The sequence below is a fragment of the Pteropus medius genome, unplaced genomic scaffold (assembly GCF_902729225.1).
Source record: "Pteropus medius unplaced genomic scaffold, Ma_sr-lr_union100, whole genome shotgun sequence".
Classification (NCBI taxonomy): Eukaryota; Metazoa; Chordata; class Mammalia; order Chiroptera; family Pteropodidae; genus Pteropus; species Pteropus medius.
Genome location: NW_024342471.1, coordinates 16791533 through 16815475, shown reverse-complemented (window position 1 = coordinate 16815475; position 23943 = coordinate 16791533). Strand labels below are relative to the sequence as shown.

The following is a 23943-nucleotide window of genomic DNA, read 5'->3' as shown; positions in this document are numbered from 1 at the left end:
GTGTGTGTGTGTACACACACACACACACACACTCGCACGTACCTACATATATATACACATACATAAGCTCTGTGCATTTTATTGTATATAAATGCTATCTCGGTTTTTAAAATGATCTCACAACTGGCAGTCGTATCCTTAGTTATGGCAGATTTACCAGTAAGGATAAGGACGCCTGCCCTAGGCACCCGGAGATTCATGGCACTGCCCCTGCCTTCCTGTGTTACTAGAGCTGAGCATTTCAACTGGGGACGATTCTTATGGGGCCAGTTTCTATTCAGAGGTTTGTTGTGGAAAAATTCTGCTTGGAGCTGCAAAAGTTGTGGAAGCTTTAGGAGCCATTAGGCCAGCCCACTTCAATCCCTTTAGGCTTGCTTTAGTTTTCATGAACAGAAATCCAGGCTAGCTCAGGAGAGAGGGGAAGAGCATTAGCCAGTCAGCTCCACGTTCTGTCCCCTTCACTACTTATTAGCTTGGTGAACTTGGGCAACTTAACCAAACTCTGAGCTTCATTTGTCATCTTCAAAGAGCGGTAATAATCCTATTCTGCTAAATTCACAAGGTTGCTGGGAGGATTCAACAACATGAGCGAAAGCACGTTGAGAACCTTCTTTTTTACATTGTCATGTTCTGGAAATGCTGGTATTTTTGACCGCCAACTTCCTAAGCAGCCTCCCCTGAGCAGGAAATGATCATGAAAGCTTCCCTCTTTCTGAGCCCTGAGGTTTGTAGGGGAAGGGATTTTTACACCCTTTCACCCATATTACAAGGCTATGAGAACTGACATTTGTGTTTGGGCTGAAAGGTTGATAGCACACAGGAACTACAGCTGAGCAGCAGCTATGCTGCATGGCGCGGCAGAGGCAGGCGGTCTCCCTCAGTGAAGCATGGATTGTGGGCGAGTGGCTAAACCCGGAGGTACAGGAGGAAGGTCTTTTTCATTGAGAGAGGCCTCTCCTAAACCTATAGGCAAGGGGTGTAAATGTACATGAAATAAACCATCGGTCGAGTGTCTTCCCTCCGTCAGACCTTGGAGAGAGAATGCTTTAGCTGCTGCTTGGAATACCACTACGCTAGCAGAGTTGCCTAGGATACAGGTCACATGGGCCCATCTTCCAGACTTGTTCAAATGATTTATTTTCCTTTATTTTGGAGAGAAGTGGGGGAAGGGGTCAAGGGTACTTCCAAACCCTTGTCTTCCCATAGAGGGGCCTTTGTGTGAGGGTACCCTCACCTCCCTACACTCGAGCTCTCAGCAGCTCTTGCCCTTGGCAGTAGGGACTAAAATAGCATTTCCTGTCCCAGTTCTCATCCCCATTCTCTGAACTCTGCATCATCCCACACAGAGGAGGCTCCACACTGTGTCCTTTGAAGGGGAAGGAGTGGCAGCAGTAACTAGGGAGGAGGCAAGAGAACATGTGGTCGGGTCCTGCTGACGCTGGGATCTTCCTAGATTGACTGCAGAACAGAAGTAGGCTGGCTCCCTCAGCTAGCTGCTCAACCAAGAAAAGGCTGTGTCTGTTCATTCCAGTCTCAGAGCATATGCTTCTCTCTCTCAAGGTCCCGAGACAGGAGTTTGCAGTAAATACACTCTTGTACCGCAGAGTCCTCCTGACCCTTGAACTGAAGTAGCACATTGGCAGATCTTGCTGGCTGATCTGCAGTCGATAGATAGCTCTGTCCCATTTCTACTTGATTTAATCTAAAGAGACAAAAGCCCAAGGAGAGACTGTAGTGTGATCTAGAAAAATTCAAATGAAGTAGTTCCATGTGTTCCTCTGGACACTGTCTGTCTGCTTATTCTCCAGAATATCTAACGAGAGTGAACAGTAAAGGTAAACGCTATGACTTTTTCCTTCTTTCTCATTCCTTCTCCCCAGGCAGCTGTCTCTGTGTGTGTGTCTTGGAGAAGTAGGACCCATTAGGAACAATGCCGCCACCATCAGACATTGTCAAAGTGGCCATTGAGTGGCCAGGTGCTAATGCCCAGCTCCTTGAAATCGACCAGGTAAGCTCCCAAAATGAGAAGCAGCGGTGCAAGGAGAGGGATCTGGGAAGTGCGTGGCAGAGGGCGTCTTCAGGGTTGGGGACCATTGGCATCAGCAAAGGCAAGCTGAGACCTGTCCCATCCTGTGGAAGATTGGTCACCATGGCTTGGGAGAGGCTGTCTCTTCCACAAAAGGTGTCCAGGAAGAAGTCCACGTGCAGGCCGCAGGTTCATCCTGCCTGGCCTCCCCTCTTGTTAGAGCCTTGGCACAAATAGAATGTGGTCAAAGAGTCTTTCTCTTTCTTTCAGAAACGGCCTCTGGCATCTGTCATCAAGGAAGTTTGTGATGGGTAAGTTGAAACTCCTCGTTTTGGACAGTGGCAAGCTGAAGAGTCAAGGAGCACTGCCAGACCTGGAAAGGTCCCTGGCTAGTCAGGTCCCTAGCTAGTCAGGTCCCCAGGATGGGGCTTTCGTGTATCGTTGTCTTATGAAGGAAATAGTGCTGATGAGGACATCCCTTAGAGCTCCAGTCAGCCTTTAGTTTTTCCTTTAAGTCCAGGAGTGCCCTGCCCGAGGTCCTGGTGTATCTTAATTGTATGGTGGCCACCCCTCGAATGTATGTACTGCCTTTTTGTGGTGCTAATCTTACAAAAAAGGCTGTCAAGGTTATTTTTCCCACATCTCACCATAAAGCTTTGGTTTTTTACCCCTGTCCTCCAGACAGGCTACTCGATCCCATGAGCAACTTTACTGAAAATGATTGATTTGCAGCTTTTAGACAGGCTGGGAGGAATGGCCCAACGGGCTCTACCACTTTTCTCTCACATAGGTGGTCATTGCCGAATCCAGAGTATTACACTCTGCGTTATGCAGATGGGCCTCAGCTCTACATCACGGAACAGGTCAGTAAAAGGAGAAGCAAGTCAACATAGGCCTTTCTGTGAAGTGAACCACCCAAGGAGACCACGCTGTTTACCTCACTTCCGTCCAGAGAGCGTCCACTAACTGGGGAAAGAGCTGCTTCCTGGGCAGATGAGAGAGCCAGGCCTTGTTCTCCTGTAGGGGCTGGAACACTGTGGCTTTTACCTCCTGAGAGCCCAAAGTGCTGAAAGGGAATCTTAGAAGTTCTCTGCCAAGATGCAAGCAGAAGAGGGCCTGACTGCGAGTCTGAGTTACAACTGCTTTAAAAACGATGAAAAGTTGTTGGGCTTGCTTACACAATCTTCATATTCTATCTTGGTTACTCTTTTTTTCTTTTGCTCCCCAGACTCGCAGTGACATTAAGAATGGAACAATCTTACAGCTGGCTATCTCCCCGGTACGTACTCTCCTTTCCTTAGGAATTAATTTATATAACAAAGATATGTAAACACCTACCATGGGCCAGACTTTATTCTAGAAACTGAGACAATGGAGATTAAAAAGTCATTCTTTACTCTTACAGCCTGCTTGGGAGTAAACAAATACAATACAAGGCCTCTCTCAAGGGTCTTGACAGAAAGTTGCTTAGGGAGCTGTAGGAACTCAGAAAAGGGACCACCCAACTCAGCCTGAGGATTCCTAGACAGGCTTCCCAGAGAAGGGAACGTGTAGCTCAGGTGCTGCAGGATAAGCAGAAATTAGCTTGAGAAAGAAGAAAATGGAAAGTGTTCCAGGGTGTGCTTTGGGGAAGGCAGGTGCTGCCTGGCTGAGGGCCCGCAGCAGTCAGTGAGACGCCAGACGCTGAAGGTTCCTGGGTGGCCTGCACGTGGGTTTGGATTTTATCGAGACGGGCATGTGGAGACACTGAAAGATTTAAGCAGGAAGGTGTATTATGCTTAGATTTATATTTTAGAAAGATCACTTTAGTGACATGGTGGAAGATGGGCTGAGAAAAGGAAGGTTGGCGGCAGGAGGGACCTTTAAGAAACTACCCAGGAGTGTTAACAGCCCACAAAGGCAAATGGCAGGGGAGACGAAAGGCTGGGCATGAAGAATAGTCAGAGGTAAACTGGATGAATATGGTGATCTACAGATGTGGAAGGGAAGGGGAGAATCCAGGATGACCCCTGATTTCTGTTAGAGCAGCCCTTAAAAGTAACTGAGGAAGCCACCAGAAGAGTAGGAAGAAAACCAGGCCGAAGGCAGGGGTAGTGTCAGGGTGGAGGAAGGTGTGGTCTGCGAGGAGCAGAGAGATACGGTGAACTGAGAACAGAAAGGCTGGACCTTGGCCGGGGAAGTCAGTCAGTCGCTGGTGAGCTTCCTGAAACCATTTTGGTGGGGTGATTGGACGACGGCCAGATTGCAGTGGGTTGAGCAAAAAGAGATAAAAAACTGAGAACCTCGAGTTTACCATATTATCAAGATGCTTGGTTACAAAAGGAAGGAGATGGAGAAGGGTAACTCAGAAATGTGGAGTCGCAAAGATGTGCTTTTTAAAAAGAAGTAAAATATTCGTGTGTTTCAAAAAATAAAAAAGTTTTGACAAAGATACAGGAAAAGGTCTTCCTCCCACTCCCGTCCCTCATCTACCCAGTTCCCCGCCTCTTCCGACCCTTCATAGCTGTTAACTTCTGTTGCAGTTTTTTTATGTGTCCTTGAAAATATGTTAACATGGAAGAGTGGAAGGTTGACAGCACAGGAAAGAGGGGGTAGTTAATGCAACAGGACCTTCCTGGGTCCGGACAGGGGGAACCCAAAGCCCAGGTGGAGGGATTCGCCCTCGCTGCTCAGCCCCTGAGGACAGTCGAAACGGGGTAAGTCAGGGACGTTTGCAGAAGCGCTGCTAGAAAATCAAGGGCGTGCTGACACGTGTTTTCTTGATGAGAGACTGGTTCACCTGCAAGGAAGGGAGGCATGGAGTCATAACAGCTAACATTTATTGAACACCTGCATTTTGCTAAGCACTTTGCATAATGTTGTATCCTTTAATCCTGACAAACACTCGATGAGATAGGTGCTCTTGGTAGCTCCATTTTGCAGACAAGGAAACCGAGACTTAGACAAAAAAACTTGTCACTTGTCATACGGCTTAAAACAGGGCAGGCAGGGCTGGCTCTCAAACCCAGGCCTGCCGGACTCTAGGCAGGTATTCTTACCATCATGCTCTTCTGCTTCCCTCTTCTCCTGAACTCATCTTAAGGACTTCGCTATTCCCCACTAAGCTCTGCTAATTTAATATGACGGTCTGGGAGTTACTCGCTTTTACAGACATACCGAAGCTTGTACAGACCTCTTGCACAGAGCAGCAGGCTTTCCCAGGAGCACGTCTCTCTGGAGCGGGACGCAGCCGCCCAGAAGTGCTATCTTCAGAGGAAAATTAACATCTGGAGTTGGAAGTTCCTAAGTGTGATGCAGACCAGTGCTCTTCAAATTGGTCCCTCCTGTGACCTTTTCTCCTGGCGCACATTTTCTCTACCATGGAGATCTTGAAGGATTTCTGTATCGTTGAGAGCCGTGTGCTGTTCAAGGGCTGTCTTTATCACAGAGATAGGAGAAGCAAAGGGGAGAGAGAAGAACAGGCCCGACTCCTTGGCTGGCAGCAGGAACTGGGCTCAGCCGCTTAGCACCGTGAGAAAAAATAAAGACCACAGGAGGGTGTTTGCTCTCAAGACTCTTCCATTCTGACTGAGAACATTAAGTGAACACACTAGAAATAGAGAATGATGAAACGGAAAATTATGAGGCACTGACTGTAAAATTAATAAGTTCAGCAAAAGGAAAGATGAGTGAACACCAGAGCGGGGATCGTGGCAACAGAGGCAAGCATTCTGCCAGGAAGAGTTCACATGCTATCAGGAGGCTTTGTCACCAGCCATCATTTTCAAAAAGCTATTTTGAAATTAGCTGCTTCCTGCTCCTTGAGATTCTTAAAGTCGCCCCAGGACTATCACTTTGAGGAACAATGATGTGGACTTTGAGAGAAAGTTTAAAAAAAAAAACAAAACTGTAAGGCTTATCACATTTTCAATTGAAAGGGACCTTCAGGGTCATCAAATTAAATTCACCACCCAATGTAGGCGTGCCTTCTATAGCATCTTTGACAGATGATTGTCTCGATCCTCCTTGATTGCTTCCAGTGACCGAGAACTCTTTCCTTCAAGACAACCTCTTCCACTGAATGATGGCTTTAATTAATGTCACGCTGTCCTATGTGGAACCAGTGTCTATTTCTCTGTGACTTGCCGCGGTGAGCGGACTGTCATCTCCCAGATCACTCTTGTATTCCTACAAAAATTCCTATGGAATTTTTTTAATCCGTAGACCAGAGTGGTACAGAAAGGCTACAGATAACTCCAGAATTGGTCTTAGCGTACTAGTAATTCCCTGCTTGATTCAATAAACATGTATTTAGCAGTAGAAAAACTAGTTCTTCTCAGGCTTGGGTGTTCCCAGAAAGGCCCCTTAGAGCTATGCACAGAGCAGTAACCAGCCGCAAGGAGCAGATGGCATGTATCTCGTCCCTGGTTTCACAGTCCCGGGCCGCACGCCAGCTGATGGAGAGGACCCAGTCATCCAACATGGAGACCCGGCTGGATGCCATGAAGGAGCTGGCCAAGCTCTCTGCTGACATTACCTTCGCCACCGAGTTCATCAACATGGATGGCATCGTTGTGCTGACGCGGCTTGTGGAAAGTGGAACCAAGCTCTTGTCCCAGTGAGTATTGCCGAGGTCTTGTCGGAGGGGCTGTCAGGTTCACTGCTCTCCGCAGGCATCCTCTTCTTATTTCTGTTGAATCGAATGCGTCTGTTGAACACCTTCTGCATCCAGAGCAATATGTCGAGCACTAGGGCCCACGCAGAGGGGTATAATTCACCGTTGCGGTCCTAAATCTTGTAGTCTAGTTGGCCTCTTACACATCACGTGACAGTACAAAATAGTACTGTGCCAAGTGAGTGGGAAAAACAGGGGCCACAGAAGTAGGGAAGAGAGCGGTCAGCTCATGGCAGCCCTATTAATTTATGGAGGACGATTGGCCTGATGGAGCTTAGTGAGCAGACTGTCTATTATCGACGAGAACAGGTATCTGTCTATTCTTAACCACCCCCTGCTTCCTGCCCTCTGCCGTCACCTCCCCACTCCACACACTCGCACACTCACACCTGCCTCTGTGTTTACCATAAGTTACCCTCTCCCATTAGCCATCTCCCTACCACCCGTTTTCACAGGGAGGATGAGATCCAGAACTTTGCAGTACACCACGACCGTCTTTACACCACTGCAAAGTTAAGATGAATGTGGTGGGAAACTGCCTCGTCGTGATCGGCAGGGAATAAACAGATGTTTGGTTTGCCTTCTAAGCCTATGCAGCCTAAGCTGGCAGAGAGGGAAATCTTTTAGCCGATGGATCAGCTATTGAAATTTTCAGCCAAACCGAGCAACTAATCATGGGTATTTGCTTTAAGTTTGGAAAATCCTAAAGCTTTCGGCTGTCATCAGCACTGACCGAGGAGTTCTGCAGTCCCCCGAGGGTACATGATTATAGGGGCTTTTGTCTCCTCTTTAACGTGGGGGTAATACCTGCCTTGCAGTATCGTTGTGAGGAGCATTGTTAATGAGAATGGATCTGAACATGCTCCGTACATGGGGATATAGTTTGTTAAGTATAAAGCGCTCTACAGACGTATGAAGGATTAATTGTGTAAAGAGGAGAGACAGGAGAGAAACCATTTTCATCTGTATTCTCCATCAGCACGAAGCTAAGGGCTTTGCATACATTGTCATTTTCCCTCACAGCAACTCTCTGAGGTTAACGCTGTGAGAGTAACATGATTTATAGAGGAAGAAATGGAAGTTTGAAAAGTAAAAGTTGCACGGTTAGTAAGTGGTTGAACAGGAATTGAACCCATGTCCAAAGTTTGTACTCTTTCTCGTGCACTCTGCTACCTCGTGGCCTAAAAGTGAACATGGGACATAAGGTTCCTTACTTAGGTCCTTACTTAGGTACCTCCACCAAGTGCTGGGGTTTGAGAAAGGTGTGGCATCTTTCTTGTTCTTGGGAAATGGATAAGTGATTCGGTTTCCCTGAGATGAGGTGATATGGAGAAGGAACACCTTCGTTGTCCATGATGGATACCTGGACAGAATCTGCTCCACACCTGGCTGTGCGTGCATGCTGGTGCTTACCCACAGCTGTGTCGACTTCTTGTGTGGTGCTTACATTGAAATCCATCTCTGTTGTGGCTGCCTTCACACCTGCATCCCCGGTTCTGAATCTTTGTATTACTGTGTGTGTGTTTTGCACATGTCTCAGCTACAGTGAGATGCTGGCATTCACCCTGACTGCCTTCTTAGAGCTCATGGACCATGGCATTGTCTCCTGGGACATGGTTTCCATCACCTTCATTAAGCAGGTGAGGCCCCCAATGTTCCGTCTTTCTCTCCTCCCTCAGTCGCCAGTTGTCCTCCAGGCTTAGGGGGAGATGTGGACAATGCAGCCACTCTGGTGAGGGTGGCCTTCTGTCCCTGCCGCCAGATTTCTCATCCTGAAGCTCTGGCCTTCCTGTGGCTCCTGAAAGGTTTCCCTGCTGTACTCTTAGCACCTGCGCTGAGAAGATGGAACTGGGCTCTCAGAGATGAATATGGCCAAAGTGGCACTGGATTGTCAGTGAGACTTGGGACAACAGCAGCCATAAACCAGTACCATCCCTAAGTCTTCTGACCTGCCTCCTGAGCTCCCCCTTCTCTTTGATTTAAAAAAAAAAAAAAAGTTCATTGCCTTTGCCCTTATATTTACAAGTCTGCCTTTTGTTTACAAATGTGCAAGGTCGCCCGTTCGGACTGTCGCATTGAACTTAGGGGGTGGGAGTGGACACTTCTAGTTTTGCCCTCCTTTTTTCTACAAGAGGGAGCAGTGTTAATCCAGAAAACTGAACTAAAACCAATGACTAATACATCCACTGACCTATAATTATACCTATCGTTGGTGTGGGACGTTGGGAACTTCCCGATGTTGGGGGTAAAAGTCAAGTGATCGTGTGTCAAGGATATCGTAATGGGGATTGAGAAGAGAGATTAGATGTTGACACTTTGAGGTCCCTTCCACCTTTCCAAGTCTCTGCTGTACTGCGTGCATGTAGCGACACAGTGTATGTCAGGAGAAGAGTACCTGGAGATAAAAGGTATCCTAGCGTCAGTAAGATCCTCTTCTTTCCACAGTAAACTATTTCATACCCAAACCCGTATTTTGAAAACAAAGGAAGAAGCTCGTAGATTTTGAGGAAACACAGTTGACTGGACACTGTAATTTGAAATTGAGTTATCCATGCCTAGGGAATTCCTGGGACATTGGCCAGGGTAGCCATAAATCAGATACCACTCTCTACCTAGAGACAGCTGCCCATATGTGGGCAGCACGCCTGAGAGGAGAGAGCCTTCATGAGCTAGCATCAGGAACCTAAGCCGTCTAGCTCCCCTGGGCCCTGGGCTTTCTAACTGGCTTGCCCCCTCTGGCTTTAGATTGCAGGGTACGTGAGCCAGCCCATGGTAGATGTGTCCATCCTTCAGAGGTCCCTGGCCATCCTGGAGAGCATGGTCCTGAACAGCCAGAGTCTGTACCAGAAGATAGCAGAGGAAATCACTGTGGGACAGCTCATCTCTCACCTCCAGGTGTGAGTAAGAGACCCCGCCCCCTCCTTTCCCTGTCTGCTCTCTTCTCCCCCTAGTCTGCTTAAGTCTTCCAGCCCTACTTCTGCTTTGCTTATTTTCCAAGCTGCTGGTCTGCTTGTTCATTCATTCATCACCTCTTCCACACTACTGCCAGATTCCTCCCGTAATTCAGACCCGATCATGTTATGCTCCTGCATAAAATCCTCTGTAATTCTCCTTGCCTCTTAAGATAAATTGAGGTTTTTCTCAATCTTCCTGTTCCACTGTGGTTCCAGGCAGAATTAATTGCTTTCTCCTCCATAGACCAAATAGTCTCTGTACCTATGATAATTATATTTAAATACATTATTATTATTATCTGTCTCTCATTAAAACTTTGAGCTCTTTGGGAGCAGGGACCAATCATCTTTGTATCCCCTGCCTTGCTTTAAGTAGAAGCTCAACTAATGTTTTTTGAATGAACAGTTTTAAGGCTTTTGAGACTTAGCTGCAGATTATTCTTTGATTACAATCTGTGAGTGATTTTATAAACCATCTCTAAGCGTCATCTTGCTGGTCACTCTGCTAATCTCCCTCTGCCTTCTCTCTCCATTGACACAGCTCCAACCAGGAAATTCAGACCTACGCCATTGCCCTGATTAACGCACTTTTTCTGAAGGCTCCTGAGGACAAGCGACAGGTCTGTGGCTGCCTTTTCAAGCTTTTCTTCTGGGCTCTTCCAAGAGAGGAACTCTCACCCACCCACGCTTTGCCGTGCAGAGAGCAGAAGCCTAGCCATTTTCCCAAGTGTTCTTTCTTCCGTCCCTCTGTGGTCAGAGCCCATCAGAGTGTCTTCGCTAAGGAAGACCCAGGGAGGGACTAGCAGGGAAACCAGCTGGGTCTTAGGTCAGAGCAGGGGCCTGCACACTGGTTCCTCTGAAGGGCCAGAGAGTAAATATTTTTCACTTTGTGGACCATACAGTCTATGGGACAACTGTAAAACCTCGCCTTTGGAGCCAAAAGCAGCCTCAGACAGTAAGTAATCAAATAAGTGTGACTTTTTTCCAATAAGTCCTCATCTACGCAAATAGGCGACAAGCCTAATTTGACCTTGGTTTGCCAACCCCTGGGTTAGAAGATCAAGAAGGGAGAGGTGACCCTCTGGGCATCACTGTTGAGTGCAAGAGACCGAAGCAAGTGAGAGCCTCACTAAAGGAAGCAAGAGCAGAAAGGCTCAGCATGAAGCTTCCTGTATAAGGCTCCTCCGATCCAGGTTCCAAACTTCCTTCTTCCCCTATTAATTAGCTGTGTGGCAATATGTAAATGGCTCTGCTTCTCCGAACCCCAGTTTCTTCACCCGTAATATGGGAGCATTAGCATCTGCCCCATTTACGTCACAAGGATGTCAGGAAAAATCAGACCCCTATTTTACAAGTGAGGACACCAGGAATCAGCTGGGCTGTGTGATGAGCACTGACCCAAGAGTTCAGGGCCCCGAGGTTAAGGACTTTTCCTGCCGCTGGCCGGAATCATGCTTTAACCTCTGCAGGCCTCAGTTTCTCTTTCTGTGAACTGAAAGGGCCAGGTTAAAAAGTCTCTGAGGGCCCTTTCACAACTAGCATTTGCGATTTCTCTGGTAAAAGCCCAAGTGGGGTACAAAAGACAGACTTTAGTTCTCTGTCGGCACCCTGGGCTCATTAAGTTGAAAGCGGCATGGGATCATGTACCAAGCTCTTGGTGGTTCCGAGTCGGGGAACCAGGAGCATCTGCGGTTCTGTCTGTCCTTGTCTTTCCTGGATGGCTTTGCTCTGTTAATCTCTTCCATCCTAGTCCTGTTTTGAATGTAAGCCGAAAGCTCATTCTTCCATCTGCTTCTCTCTGTGCTTTTTGCTTTCTGCCGGCAGGACAAGCACCTTAATCCTCTAGACCTGCCTGTCACTGTAAGTAGCACCGCTGTGTGGGAAGGGCCCCGGCTCTCTTCCAGGTGGGGAGGTCACAGCTGGGCAAGAATCTCATATCTGATCCAGATGTTCAGAGAACTCCAAGACACAGGAAAAGGTCGTGTGTTAGGAATCTCATTTGTCAGGACACTTGGGGACGTATTGCAGGTTAGAGTCACGTAAAGGATTAAAGGGGTGCCAGTCCCAGGGAATGTAGCCCAGTCTTTCCTTTGTAACTTGCCTTTCCATGAGGCTGTGGTCCAGCCAGGAAAGATCAGATTCAGAAATAGCCTCTGACTTTCATCTGGATGATTCCATGATACATCACCTTCCAACTTGATATAGCAAAGTCTAAAGGTAAACCCATGCCCTTTTGGACACTGACTTGACCATAGGAATTTGAAAAGGTTTGACAGTTGGCCAAGGGAAATTGGGATGCTCGTTTCTTGGTCGGAGGGAGCTTAGGTCAGCCCTATGAGGATCTGGAGGAGGATGAGTGCTTTTTCCCAGCAGCAGACCCTGTCGGCTACCCACTTTGTTGTCCACAGCAAGATTTAGTGTTAAGCCAACCTCCTGTAGCTACCAGAGAAGTTCCTAGGCTACCTGCCTCCTCCTCCAGGAGCCAGTGTGTTCTCAGGGGATGCAAAGTACAACTTACTTGGCTAGAAATCTAGATGTGAGCAAGGACGGCCTTTCAGTGAGGAAGATGACAATACTCCTGGGTATTGCTCCACTGGAGAGGTGTGGCCGCTCCCTCGGGCCGATTCATTTAGAATTATCTGTGAAATTAAATTAAGGCAGTAGTTTCGAAAGTGAAGTCACACTAATTAGTGTTATAAGAAGTGACGGCTGACATTGGAAGGAGGAGACAGAAGAATTATGAAAAGCTGTCAGAAAAATTAAAAGCATAGTAATCTAGGACCGTTTTGTTTAGGGGAAATAACTTCACATTTCAGTAGCTCCTTTGGGGTATTACAGTGTCACAACACAGAATAATAACTGATGTTCTTTTCGATGAAGCCAAGTCCTTGGCATGATTAACTTGTAATTATTGTAGACTCTTCCGAAATAAAGAAATGTATGTGAGATATTTTTAGATTTGCCTAAGAATAGTCAAAGTAATGATTTTGCGAGGGCCCTCAAAGCTTCTCTCCCTGGAAGAGTCACGTAGGACACTTTTCTGAATGGGCTAAATAAATAAATAAAATCTGAACCAAATATAATTTTTAAATGATGACCCTACTGTGAAAAAGTATCCCAAAGCCCCCGACACCTTGTTCTGTAAACCAGTCGGAAGTGAATCAGAGACTTTGAGAGTGTTCACGCCCAACTCTGCCGGTGCCCTGCTGGGGGGTTGGGGGCCAAGAGCGCAGGGGGCCAGAGCCCACACTTCAGAGTCCCTTCCAGCCTGGGCGATGGGCGTCTGCCTAGAACAGTGCATGCGGCTTGGGAACCGTCACGCTGCTCTGTGCTCCATGTGTGTTGTCCGTCGCTCAGCGTCCTTGTAACAGCGTCTCGACCTGAAGCAAGCAGTCTTTGTCCCTCTTTGAAAGTGATGCAGTCGATTGTGCCATTGGGAAGGGAAAGCGGTTCTGAGTTAATTTGCACTCAACGAAAGAAAACGAGGGAACTTTTTAGGGTATAAAATACATCTGGTGATCCATGGATTTTTTTCTCTTTGCCTACTTTTCGTTTGAAAGGGAACAAATATTTTCAAAGATAAAGCCCCAGTACTATGACATCACCTTTCTCTTGATAGTTGTCACAGCTGTGTGCCTCCACCTTGCCTTATGTTTCCTTATTTTTCTCAATAGGATATGGCCAATGCATTTGCCCAGAAGCACCTTCGGTCCATAATCCTCAATGTAAGTTTCCAAAAAGGCTGTATTTTGTTACTATAGTTGTTTTGTTACTATTAATAGCCATTATTACTGTTATTATAGTTGTATTATTACTGAAATTACTGTTGAGTGGGGAAGGCACTCACAGGGAACTTACCGATAGGTATTAAATACTTCTTAAGGTGAAAAGCTTTTTTTTTTTTTGTAATCCTCTGTAAGCAGAGTCCTCTCTAGGAGGCCGTCCTCCAGGAATTGCAGAGCCTTGAAAGAGGTGCTAAGGCCAGCGATACTGTTTGTTGCCCTGCAGCTCTAAAAATTTTTATCTAGAGGGAATATGTTAAATTAGGCTCATTCAGATAACACCGGTCATAGCCTGAATTATGTGAGGCACTAGCAGGGATGAGTGAGATAGTGCGCTTGCTCTCAGAGAACTCCTAGTCCAGTAGGAAAGACAAGTGGTCGTAGCCCCACGTGGTCATTTTCCATGGAGATTCGTGGTCTGGGAGATTTTGGAGGAGGGGCAGTCAGTCCTTCGTGGAAGAAGAGGGGTCAGGAAGGCTTCAGAGGAATGTCTTCAGGTGAGGCAGAGGATAAGGAGTTCCAGTGAGGGGATGGGTGGCTGGCACCTGGAAGGAGCGCCTGGGTAGAGGGCGAAGCAAGGAGCAGATTCACAGAGAGACTGCAGCGGCAGCAAAGGCCGGATCAGGTAGGGCCTTGGTCTTCTTCCCAAGGGCAACCGAGGACTTAATCAGGACCGCGAAATAACCAGCTTGGCATTTTAGAAGGATCGCACTCCAAGATCTCTATGTTTCCGGAGGGGTATGTGAGGGAGGAGAGGAGAGGAGAAGTTGGTCGGGAGGGGGTCTCATTTCCTATTACCAGGGCGGTGACGTGGGGTGGGAGAGAGCTGAGGTGGGGGTGGTAGGAGCCGGGAAAGAGCCAAATGTCTGGATCAGGAGGCTGATTTTATCAGTTGTGAGAAACAAGGGAAAACTGGGAGACCACAGTGCAGGGAATAACATTAGAAATTTGGAGTCAAGTGTGAAAGGCTTAATAATTCTGAACATGAACTTTGGAGTCACCAGCCATTAACCAGTCTTTGATCTTGAGCAATTCACTTAACTTCCGTGGGCTTCGATTCGCTCACTTGGATGTGAGGACTAAATGAGCTAATAATATATATACAGTGCCTGGCACGTGGTGTTGCGCTTCACTCTTTCTGGCAATTCTTTGTGAATAGGGTACAGAGGTGGTAGAATTCCGGAAGTAAGCTCCGAGCCCTTGGGAAGTCTAGCCATCAGCTGGTCTAAACACGTAGCGTCTGTCAGACTTCACCTTGCAGAACTAGCTCCTGCCTGCTGGCCACTTCCCTGGTCACAGCCCCACAGCCAGCCTGGCAGGAGGGACCTGCGCAAATGCTCAGGCAATCTGGCGGCAAGTGACTGGGAGCACAGATTCCCACGCATTCTTGTCCACGTTCCTGAGCAGCTGTCCCGGGTGTCGTCTTCTGCATGAGTAGGAGTGAGGGGGCCCTTCTGGGGAAAATGTAATGAATTTCGAGGCTTATTGTTTAACCTGAACGAGGTTTGGAAATTCGGCTCATTTATGGACAAACCTTGTGACAAGCCAAGATTCCACTGCAGAAGCTACGTCACCGTCAAGACTCAGGGCTTAAATAGTCTGCTAGGGAATGGTTAACACATGATCTCATTAGCCTAGGGATTCAACTGAGTCAAGCCCAAGAGCTTAGCCCTCTGGTATCTGGCAGCCAAACAAGGCTTCAAGGTAAAGCCTCCGAGACTAACTCGTCTGACTAGAGCTATACTGCTGTAAGCCGTTGATGGCTAGAGTTAATTTCCTTCTGGCTGTGATGTGTCTAAGTTTGAGAAATGGAGATTAAAATGAATGAAAACCAATAGCACATTAACTTCAACTTCTCTGTAAAGTGGTTTTATGAACTCTGGAGCAGCGAGGAGGTAGGAATAGGGCTAGACATGTAGGGGGAAATCAGAGTGGCAGAGGGAGGGAACAACAGAGAGAGGAAGAGGCTCAGAGTGAAGCAAAGAGGAGGTGTGGAGGGGGTGGACGATCAGTGGAAGAGAAAAGGCCCTGGGCAGTGGAGGGTAGTGGGTAACGGAAGCTAAGTGGGGAGGAGAAGCAGAGCCGAGAATGAACAATAAGCTTGGGGAGATAGAGACAGAGACCGAGAAGAGAGTGGGAGAGACAGAGAGGGAACTGGCAGACAGAGGGAGCTAGAGAGGGCTCACAGGGAGGGCGTGAGGGCATTGGCACACCCTCTGGCAAGAGATCAGGAGCAGCCTTGTGCTGCTGGGTGAGCACTTGAAATGTGTCTAGTGTGACTGAGGAACTGAATTTGTCATTTTTTAAAACTTCATTTGAAACTTAAATACCCACATGTGGCTCGTGGCCACTGTTGGGGCTGTGAAGAGCTCGGGAGAGAAAGGAGGAGTACTCTGGAGTCGCAGGGCGGGGGATGGCGGGGATCTGGAGCAGCGCCGGCCAGTGGAAATGTGATAGGAACCACTTATTTCATTTTAAATGTTCTAGGAGCAACATTAAAAAAGGAATAAGGGAAGCTAACTTCAGTACTATATTTAATTTAACCCAATATATCAAAAATACTATGATTTCAACATGGAATCAATAGAAGAAATCTTGAACGAGAGATCACATATCTTCTTTTCCCGTATGAAGGCTCTGAGGTCCAGTGCGCATTTTTCATTTACAGCACATCTCAATTAGAATGAGCCACCTTTCAAGTGTTCAACAGCCACAGGTAGCTAGTGGCTCCCAAACTGGACTGCATAGCGGTAGAGGCTGAGTAGGAGAACACGAAACACACAGAGTGGTTCCTGTGGGAAACCGGGCAAGAGGCTCCTTTGAGGGAGAAAAGACTAAAAGTGACAGGATTCAAGATAGTAGTGAGACAAAGAGGGGCAGCAGGAAGCACAAGGGAGCAAGTCAGAAAGAGCAGGCTCCATGGAGTGGAAACGGGACAGTTTAAGACAAAAACATGACCAAGCATCAATCAGCCCGGAAGGACAGAGGGAGATGGAGCGTGCAAGAAAATAGGCAGAGATCGAGCATGAGAGATGGAGAGGGGTGGGCATCAGAGGGACAGAGGGAGGAGGGGCTGAATGAGAGGGAGAGGCGGGGCCCTGGAAAGAGAGCGGGAGCACAGAGGAGGGAGAAGGACATGTAGGAACAATGGAGGGCCACAGGGAGGGGGGCATACACTGGTGAGAAAGAAGGAGGGGGAAAGTGTAGGAGAGAAAGGAGGGAGGGGGGAGCGCAGGGGTTGGACAAGGAGCATCAGATGCCCCCCTTTGTGTAAGTGTCTCGATATCATCTAAAGAAAATGACCTTTTCTTTAAGCCTCTTTACTTAGGCCATCGAAACATTTTATTTTTCTAAGGGAAAGCAGAAGAACCATACTGTGCAATGCTACGAGAGAGTCTTCTCTTGCACACTATCTGTTGGTTTGTCATCATTCTCTTTAGACCTGTGGAGTCGCATTTGCTAGCCACTGGCCGGTCACGTGTGGTTGTTGGATACTTAAAATGTGGCCGGTCCAAACTGTAAGCAGTAATTGCTTACCTGATTGGAGTGAGGTCCAGCTGCTGATCTTCCGTATCGTAATCTTAATGGGGTAGCCCCCTCCTCTTTGGCGTTGCTGGGTGCACCCCCACCTTTCATTCCACATCCCCTGTGCAGGGAACTGCAGAAAAAGGATGGTGCCCTTTGGGCCGGCATGAATCGTCTCTGCCTGAATCAAGCCCATTCATGCTTCGCCGCCTTCTAGAACATGAAGTCCCTGTGTGTGGGAGGAAAGCCCTTTTCCTTGCCCAGCGTACTTTTCCAGCAGCATGGATGTGATTCTTCAGTAAAAGAAAAAATGAAACCCCCTGCTCCCTGCCTTTGCCTCTTCTAGCACGTGATCCGGGGGAACCGCCCAATCAAAACCGAGATGGCCCATCAGCTGTATGTCCTGCAAGTCCTGACCTTTAACCTTCTGGAAGAAAGGATGATGACCAAGATGGACCCCAATGACCAGGTGGGTGCTCAATGGGGCAGAGCTTTTCTGGCTCAAACCGTGTGCTCTTCAGTGTGAGGCGTCCCACCAGCTGTCTGCCAGGGATCGTGCTCGGTGTGTCTGCAGGAATGGTTTGCGTCTGGTCTGGAGGACCCAGCTGTGCGCCTCCCTGTGATCGCTTACTGCTGGGTGACCCTCCGGGCCAAGCCCCACTCTGTCTGCTAAGGCAGAGGTGCTGCCTCCTTGGAGATCCATGGGGGCCAGAGTTCCACCCAGAAAAGCCCGACCCACTCTTTCTTTACCTTGCTTCCTCAAGTCACCTGCTGACTGTCTGTTTCACCTCTCAGGCTCAAAGAGACATTATATTTGAACTGAGGAGGATTGCATTTGACGCAGAGTCTGACCCGAGCAACGTCCCCGGGAGTGGGACTGAAAAACGCAAAGCCATGTATACCAAGGACTACAAAATGCTGGGATTTACTGTAAGTTTCCCAGAGCACGGACATTGGTAGGCCTTCTCCCCTGACAGGAAGTCAGAGGACCCACCCAGACAGAGCCCTAAGAACCCTTTCTTCATAATGGTGGCCCTGGAATAGATGACACCAAGAAGCTGGAGGGGCCACGATGCTTTATTTGCCTCAGCGGTGGCAGGTTCATGAGTTTATGTGCAACATTTGGCCCTGTGAAACCCATCCATAGGAGGGCCCAGGAGGTCGGCCAGATGGGGAGAGAGGGGACCTCTCACCAAAGTAGTGAGGTTCTTTGAAAAGCTGCAGAGGATCTTTTGTGATAAGATACAGCTTGAGGATACCGCACACGTACCCCATGCCCAGCGGTATGCTAGGTGCTGGGGAGACAGGTTACTCAGCCATGCCCAGAGGTCAGGAGCTCCCAGTCTCGTGGTGGAGATGGGCGTGTGAAAGCATTGGAAAGAGTAGGTACGCAGTGCCTGTGGCACACAGAGGGCAGTAAGGCTTGCCCTCAGGTGACACTGCACGTAGGGAGACTACCGAGTCTCAGGTCGGGTTTCTTTATTCCTCCAGAACCATATCAACCCAGCAATGGACTTCACCCAGACTCCTCCTGGAATGCTGGCCTTGGACAACATGCTGTACTTGGCTAAAGTCCATCAGGATACCTACATCCGGGTAAAGGCTGCGGGCCAGCTGTCTCAGTCCTGGCGCCACACCTCTGGCCTCCCCGCCTCGCCGCTCTAACCCTCCCTGTCCTGTCCCCCCACAGATCGTCCTGGAGAACAGCAGCCGAGAAGACAAGCACGAGTGCCCCTTCGGCCGCAGTGCCATCGAGCTCACGAAAATGCTCTGTGAAATCCTCCAGGTTGGGGAGCTGCGTAAGTCTGCGTGGCTCCCTCTCTTGTTTCAGCCGGGCCTTGCAATCAGGAGCCTTGTGAGGCACGAGGTCATACAGTCAGGTGTCAGTGGGGCTGAACAACCTTATTGTGCTTTTCAAAAACTATCTGTGTGAGCCGTACTCCCCCTTATCCTTGCTAATGGGCATCCCGGCCACTGCTGTGTCTGAGCTGGCCATTTGAGTGTGTTCAGGAGCCCCGCCACCATCCACTTAGTCCTGTGTGTAAGGACTAGCCGAGTCCGTAACAGAAAAAGTCTTGAAGAAGAGAGCCAAGGAAGTGGGGACGGCCTACCCCGCACACATTGGCTCTGGCCTCACTCTGGTTTTGTTCTCAGGACTTTGGTGCAGAGGATCCAAAGTTTCCGGACGCGTCCCCAGCTCATCCTTTCCCCGTTTCTTTCCCTCCACAGCAAACGAAGGACGCAACGACTACCACCCTATGTTCTTTACCCACGACCGGGCCTTCGAAGAGCTCTTCGGTATCTGCATCCAGTTGTTGAACAAGACCTGGAAAGAGATGCGGGCGACAGCTGAGGACTTCAACAAGGTCCGTGTCGCAGCGCTCTGAGGCCCACGGGCTGAGACGGTCACGTGACAGTCTATGGCGGCTGGGAAGAGCCTAGGGAATCCTTGAGCTGGAAAACCAGCTCGGTCTGCAGCATTAAGTCACAAGAGTGAGGCATTGGTCCCCTTTGCTTGTGCTTCCTCTGTCACCTTGAGCAGATGTCTTCCCCTTGGTGCCCTGGGCCACATGTCCCAGTACTCGCCCCTCCTGTCTTCCTGAGGGGACAGGAGGATAAGCGGAACAGTGACAGCCGTGGTTTACGGAGCCCTTGCTGTGTGTAAGGCACTGCTGCGGTTTTGTGAACCGGAAATGGTAGGGGTAGGTCGGAGTGGACTGGCATGGAGTGCAAGCCATAGGTACCTACTCAGTGGTCACTCCTCGATGCTTTCTGAGTACCTACTCTCTGTAGAGCCCTGCTAGGCCCTCAAAAGCTGACAATCTAGGAGTTGATTTTGAAGCTGCGCATCTTATCATAAAAACTTTGGAAAGTATAAAGAAGAAAAAGTTTTCTATAATTCCCCCACCCAGTGACAATAATTGTTATGTTTCCCTCTAGTCTTTTTTTTTACCTGTAGATCTTTCCTTCATCGGCAGAGTGCTGACTGGACGTGCAGTGTGATATCCTGGTTTTTTCCTTTAACTGTTGTTGTTTTAGGGGAAGTAGCACATTTTTGGAACACCCCACAGTGTGCCAGCACTGTGCCTCCATATAACATCCCATAATCCTTCAGGCAGCAGATCAGAAGATGTGTCTTTTTTCCTTTTGCTTTAAAGAGTAGATGGAGGCCCGAGGAAGTTAAGTGACTTGCTGAAGGAGCAGAGTAAGAGACAGAGTCAAGATCTGAACCCATTTCTCACTGACTCCAAAAACCTGTGCTCCTCCTACTATACCACTGACTAATTGAAATTTATGAGAAATGAAGCATTTGTCACCAGCCATTTGTCCTAAATAACCATCTAAAAAGTTGTACCTTAGAAAATCAGTACTTTCGTTCCCCCAGTAGATATCTGTAGTGCCTGCTGTGCTCGAGTCCCCGGGCAAGGGCAGAGCCTTGGTGGCCCAGAAGTGGCCCGTCCATGTCTAGAGCAGGGTGAGGTGGCCGCGTCTTTCCTCTCCCCTCAGGTCATGCAAGTGGTCCGAGAGCAGATCACGCGTGCCCTGCCCTCCAAGCCCAGCTCCTTGGATCAGTTCAAGAGCAAACTGCGCAGCCTGAGCTACTCTGAGATCCTGCGGCTGCGCCAGTCCGAGAGGATGAGTCAGGATGACTTTCAGTCCCCGCCAATCGTGTGAGTGCCATCCCGGGGTGGGGGCGGTGGGGACAGACCCAGCTCTGCCCTCCTTCAAAAGCTCTGCCGTGACCTTCTCCTTACTCCGCCTCGTGTCCACCCCAGGGAGCTGAGGGAGAAGATCCAGCCCGAGATCCTTGAGCTGATCAAGCAGCAGCGCCTCAACCGGCTCTGTGAGGGCAGCAGCTTCCGGAAGATCGGGAATCGCCGAAGGCAAGGTGAGGGGGGCCTGGGGCACCAGTGGGCCCTTGCTGCCCCGAGCCACTGCTTGGGGACGGAGCCTGCAGGGAGAAGGCGGGGACAAGTCATCCTTTGGCCTTTGTGTGCCCAGGCCTTTCCCATACCTGTCCTTGCTCAACTGCTTGGCCCCCCTTGTGTTCCAGAACGTTTCTGGTACTGCCGCTTGGCACTGAACCACAAGGTCCTGCACTATGGTGACTTGGATGACAACCCTCAAGGGGAGGTGACATTTGAATCCCTGCAGGAGAAAAGTAGGTTCATTTCTCTGTTGCTATGTCCTGGTAGCTGGACTCCATGTCAGGAGCGTTCTAGTCCTGGCTGTTTCGAACTGTGTATCTGGTCGTGGGCCAGTTCTCTCTCGACCATCAGAGGCCATCTCTACCTGGAATACCTCATAGGGCTGCTTGGAGAATTCAGTGAGATCAGAGATGGGAGTGGCTTTCGCAGATTATAAAGGGTGATACAAGACTAAATTGAAAGGCAGTGGTGAAGAGTAGACTGCCTGGATTCAAATCCTGGCTTCGCTACTAATTCTAATCGATTGCAAGTTCATTTTCCCTTCTGCTTGGTTTCTTCTGTCAAATGGGAATAATAGCTACACCTCCCTCATAAGAGGATGGAATGAGTAGTGTACGTAGAGCACTTAGAACAGTGGCAGGTGTGTAACAAGTGAAACCGTTAGCTGCTTCCACTGCTTTTTGCCGTAGTGGCATTGTCACCATCTTTACTGTGAAATGGAAGTGAGGTGAGTGTCAGAGGCCTATGCCTTGGGGAGACAACCCAAAAGCCCTGAAGTGACCCCCAGGTAGATTTGACACAGCCCAGCAAGCCACAGTTCGTGGGACTTCACTGCGGGGGAGCGAGCAACGCAAGGCCCTGCGCCTGAGCTAACGTGGCCCTTCAGGAGGGTGGGCCGGGGCGTCACGCAGCATAAAGCTTCCAGAGACTAATCCCCTTCATTTTTCAGTTCCTGTTGCAGACATTAAGGCTATTGTCACTGGGAAAGATTGTCCCCACATGAAAGAGAAAAGTGCTCTGAAACAGAACAAGGTGAGTCCCAAGTCTGAGTCACCGTGAGACCTGGAGAGGACAGTTGGGGCATGCTCTTTGCCCGCATTCTGTCTCCCTTTAAATTATTCCTGAATGTTTTATGAAGAACAATTTTGAATACATGCAAAAATAGGTAGAACCCGCAGATATGCATCACCCAGCCTCAACAACCATGGCAAATTCTGCCCATCTACTTGTCCCTCTCCCTTATTACTTTGAAGAAAATCTCAAATATTATATCATTTCATCTGTAGATATTTAGACTGTATCTCTAGATTATAAAGCCTCTTTTAACATAATCATAATACCATTATCACACCTAAAAAGAAGTAAAAAGTTGTTATTTAATGTCAAATATTTTGTTAATGTTTGAATTTCTACTCATTGTATTATAAATATTATAATTTCTCTGTATAAAAATATGTAAATGTTTATGCGTATGTACACACAGGTATACACGTACATACACTCATCCTCATTTTGTTTGCTAAATCAGAATCTAAATAGGAGCTACACATCGCGATCAGTCTTTCAAGTTTCTTACTTCATAAGTTCCCGCTCCATCTTGTCCATATTTTTTTTTCTCTGCAGTTTATTAGTCGAAGAACAAGGTTGCTTGTTTGGTAGTTTCCCAGAGTCTGGAATTTGCTGATTGTCTCCCCATGGTATAGTTTAAGTCATTCCTCTGCCCCAGATCTGTAAATCGGTAGAGAGAGCTAGAGCCTTGATCCAGTTCAGGTCTGACCTTTTTTTTCTTTCCCTGATAAGACTACTTCCTAAATGGTATTATGTTCTATCAAGAGACACATGATATGTGGTCGTCTCTGGTTTTGTGATGTTAGCACACTGTGGATGTTCGATGCCTCATTCCACTAGTAAATTAAGGCTTGCAAACGAGTGATATTCTAATGCAGTCAGTCTTTTTCATTTATTAACTGAACTACTTCTCTGAAGAAAAACTTGGTTCATCTGCTGTGGGTTTCCCAGTGATACAATTTATATAAGAAAGGATTGGATAAAGCTTGATCATGTACCTACTTTTAAAACAAAGAACTGGTATCATCCATCCTTTCCTTTCGTGTACCTACTTTTAAAACAAAGAACTGGTATCATCCATCAGTGACCAATTTGGGTATGTGTTGTTTGTTTTTTAGTATTTAATTCAAGGATTTAAGCAAATTATATTTGTTCCAATCCATCACAGTTACGTTATTGATGTTCAAATTGTCCCATCTTTGGCTACCATTTGTTTTTGTTGTGGTGGTTTTTTTTTTAGACTGTTAAGACTTTCAGTTGAATTACCAGGCTATGTATTTACGGTAGTATACAGTCGTGGACTCCAACATCCAGAAGCTTCCACGTGTTGAGGAATGACTTCTCTCTGATCTTAAAAGTCTCACCACATCTTAGGTGTGATTCGGGTGGAGAGTGGGTGAGTTGAGGTCGATCACCACTGGGCCCCATCTCCAGCTGCTCTTGTGTGCATGTTCTGGGGCCTTGATGACGTCACATCTGAATCAATACATGGTGATGATGCCAAGTTGCCAGGACTTTGGCCAAGATCTTGGTTTTTCAGAGCCCAGGCCAGGCCATTGCTCCAAGTAACCGAAACCTTTCTCCTTCAGGAGGTGTTGGAATTGGCTTTCTCCATCCTCTATGACCCCGATGAGACCTTAAACTTCATTGCGCCTAATAAGTACGAGGTGAGCAGAGGGGCACTGCCTCGGACCGCTGAGCCCTCTCTGGGAGGGGCAGGCAGAATAGCAATGTCCCCGTAGAGGCAAGGGGCCATAGCCTGTCATGATGGCTGTTTGACACCGAGAATCTGCCACCCCTGAGCCAGGCTCTCCAGGTTACTCTTCAGCAGCATATGTAGGTTGTTAGAAAGACAGGGCTGGCTAGGGGTAACCTGTTTGCCTGGGTCTAGGAAAATCTTCCTCTTCTCAGTTTCTGCGAGGCCACTTACCCAAGTGACCCTGACAGACTCTCCCTCCTCAGGGGTCCTGGCCGTGTGTAGTGGATCTGGCCTGGGCTTACGGTT

At 48.2% G+C, this 23943-nt stretch overlaps 1 protein-coding gene across 4 annotated transcripts in view; it reads left to right on the top strand.

The window, feature by feature from the left end:
• ELMO2 (engulfment and cell motility 2) overlaps positions 1-23943 on the top strand; it is a 33489-nt gene that overhangs the window by 8349 nt on the left and 1197 nt on the right. For 2 of the 4 annotated variants that reach the window (XM_039864485.1, XM_039864488.1), the window contains 19 exons: positions 1885-2008; positions 2297-2337; positions 2817-2889; positions 3255-3305; positions 6442-6623; positions 8221-8320; positions 9426-9577; positions 10176-10254; positions 13309-13359; positions 17288-17410; positions 17737-17871; positions 18433-18537; positions 18632-18740; positions 19171-19307; positions 20449-20612; positions 20718-20830; positions 20996-21103; positions 21820-21902; positions 23528-23695. In XM_039864485.1, coding sequence (XP_039720419.1) covers positions 1931-2008; positions 2297-2337; positions 2817-2889; positions 3255-3305; positions 6442-6623; positions 8221-8320; positions 9426-9577; positions 10176-10254; positions 13309-13359; positions 17288-17410; positions 17737-17871; positions 18433-18537; positions 18632-18740; positions 19171-19307; positions 20449-20612; positions 20718-20830; positions 20996-21103; positions 21820-21902; positions 23528-23680 — 2037 coding nt within the window. In that variant the 5' untranslated portion in view covers positions 1885-1930 and the 3' untranslated portion in view covers positions 23681-23695. Of the gene's footprint in view, positions 1-1880; positions 2009-2296; positions 2338-2816; positions 2890-3254; positions 3306-6441; positions 6624-8220; positions 8321-9425; positions 9578-10175; positions 10255-13308; positions 13360-17287; positions 17411-17736; positions 17872-18432; positions 18538-18631; positions 18741-19170; positions 19308-20448; positions 20613-20717; positions 20831-20995; positions 21104-21819; positions 21903-23527; positions 23696-23943 lie in introns of those variants that run through there. The other 2 variants (XM_039864489.1, XM_039864487.1) reach the window with 2 other exon arrangements.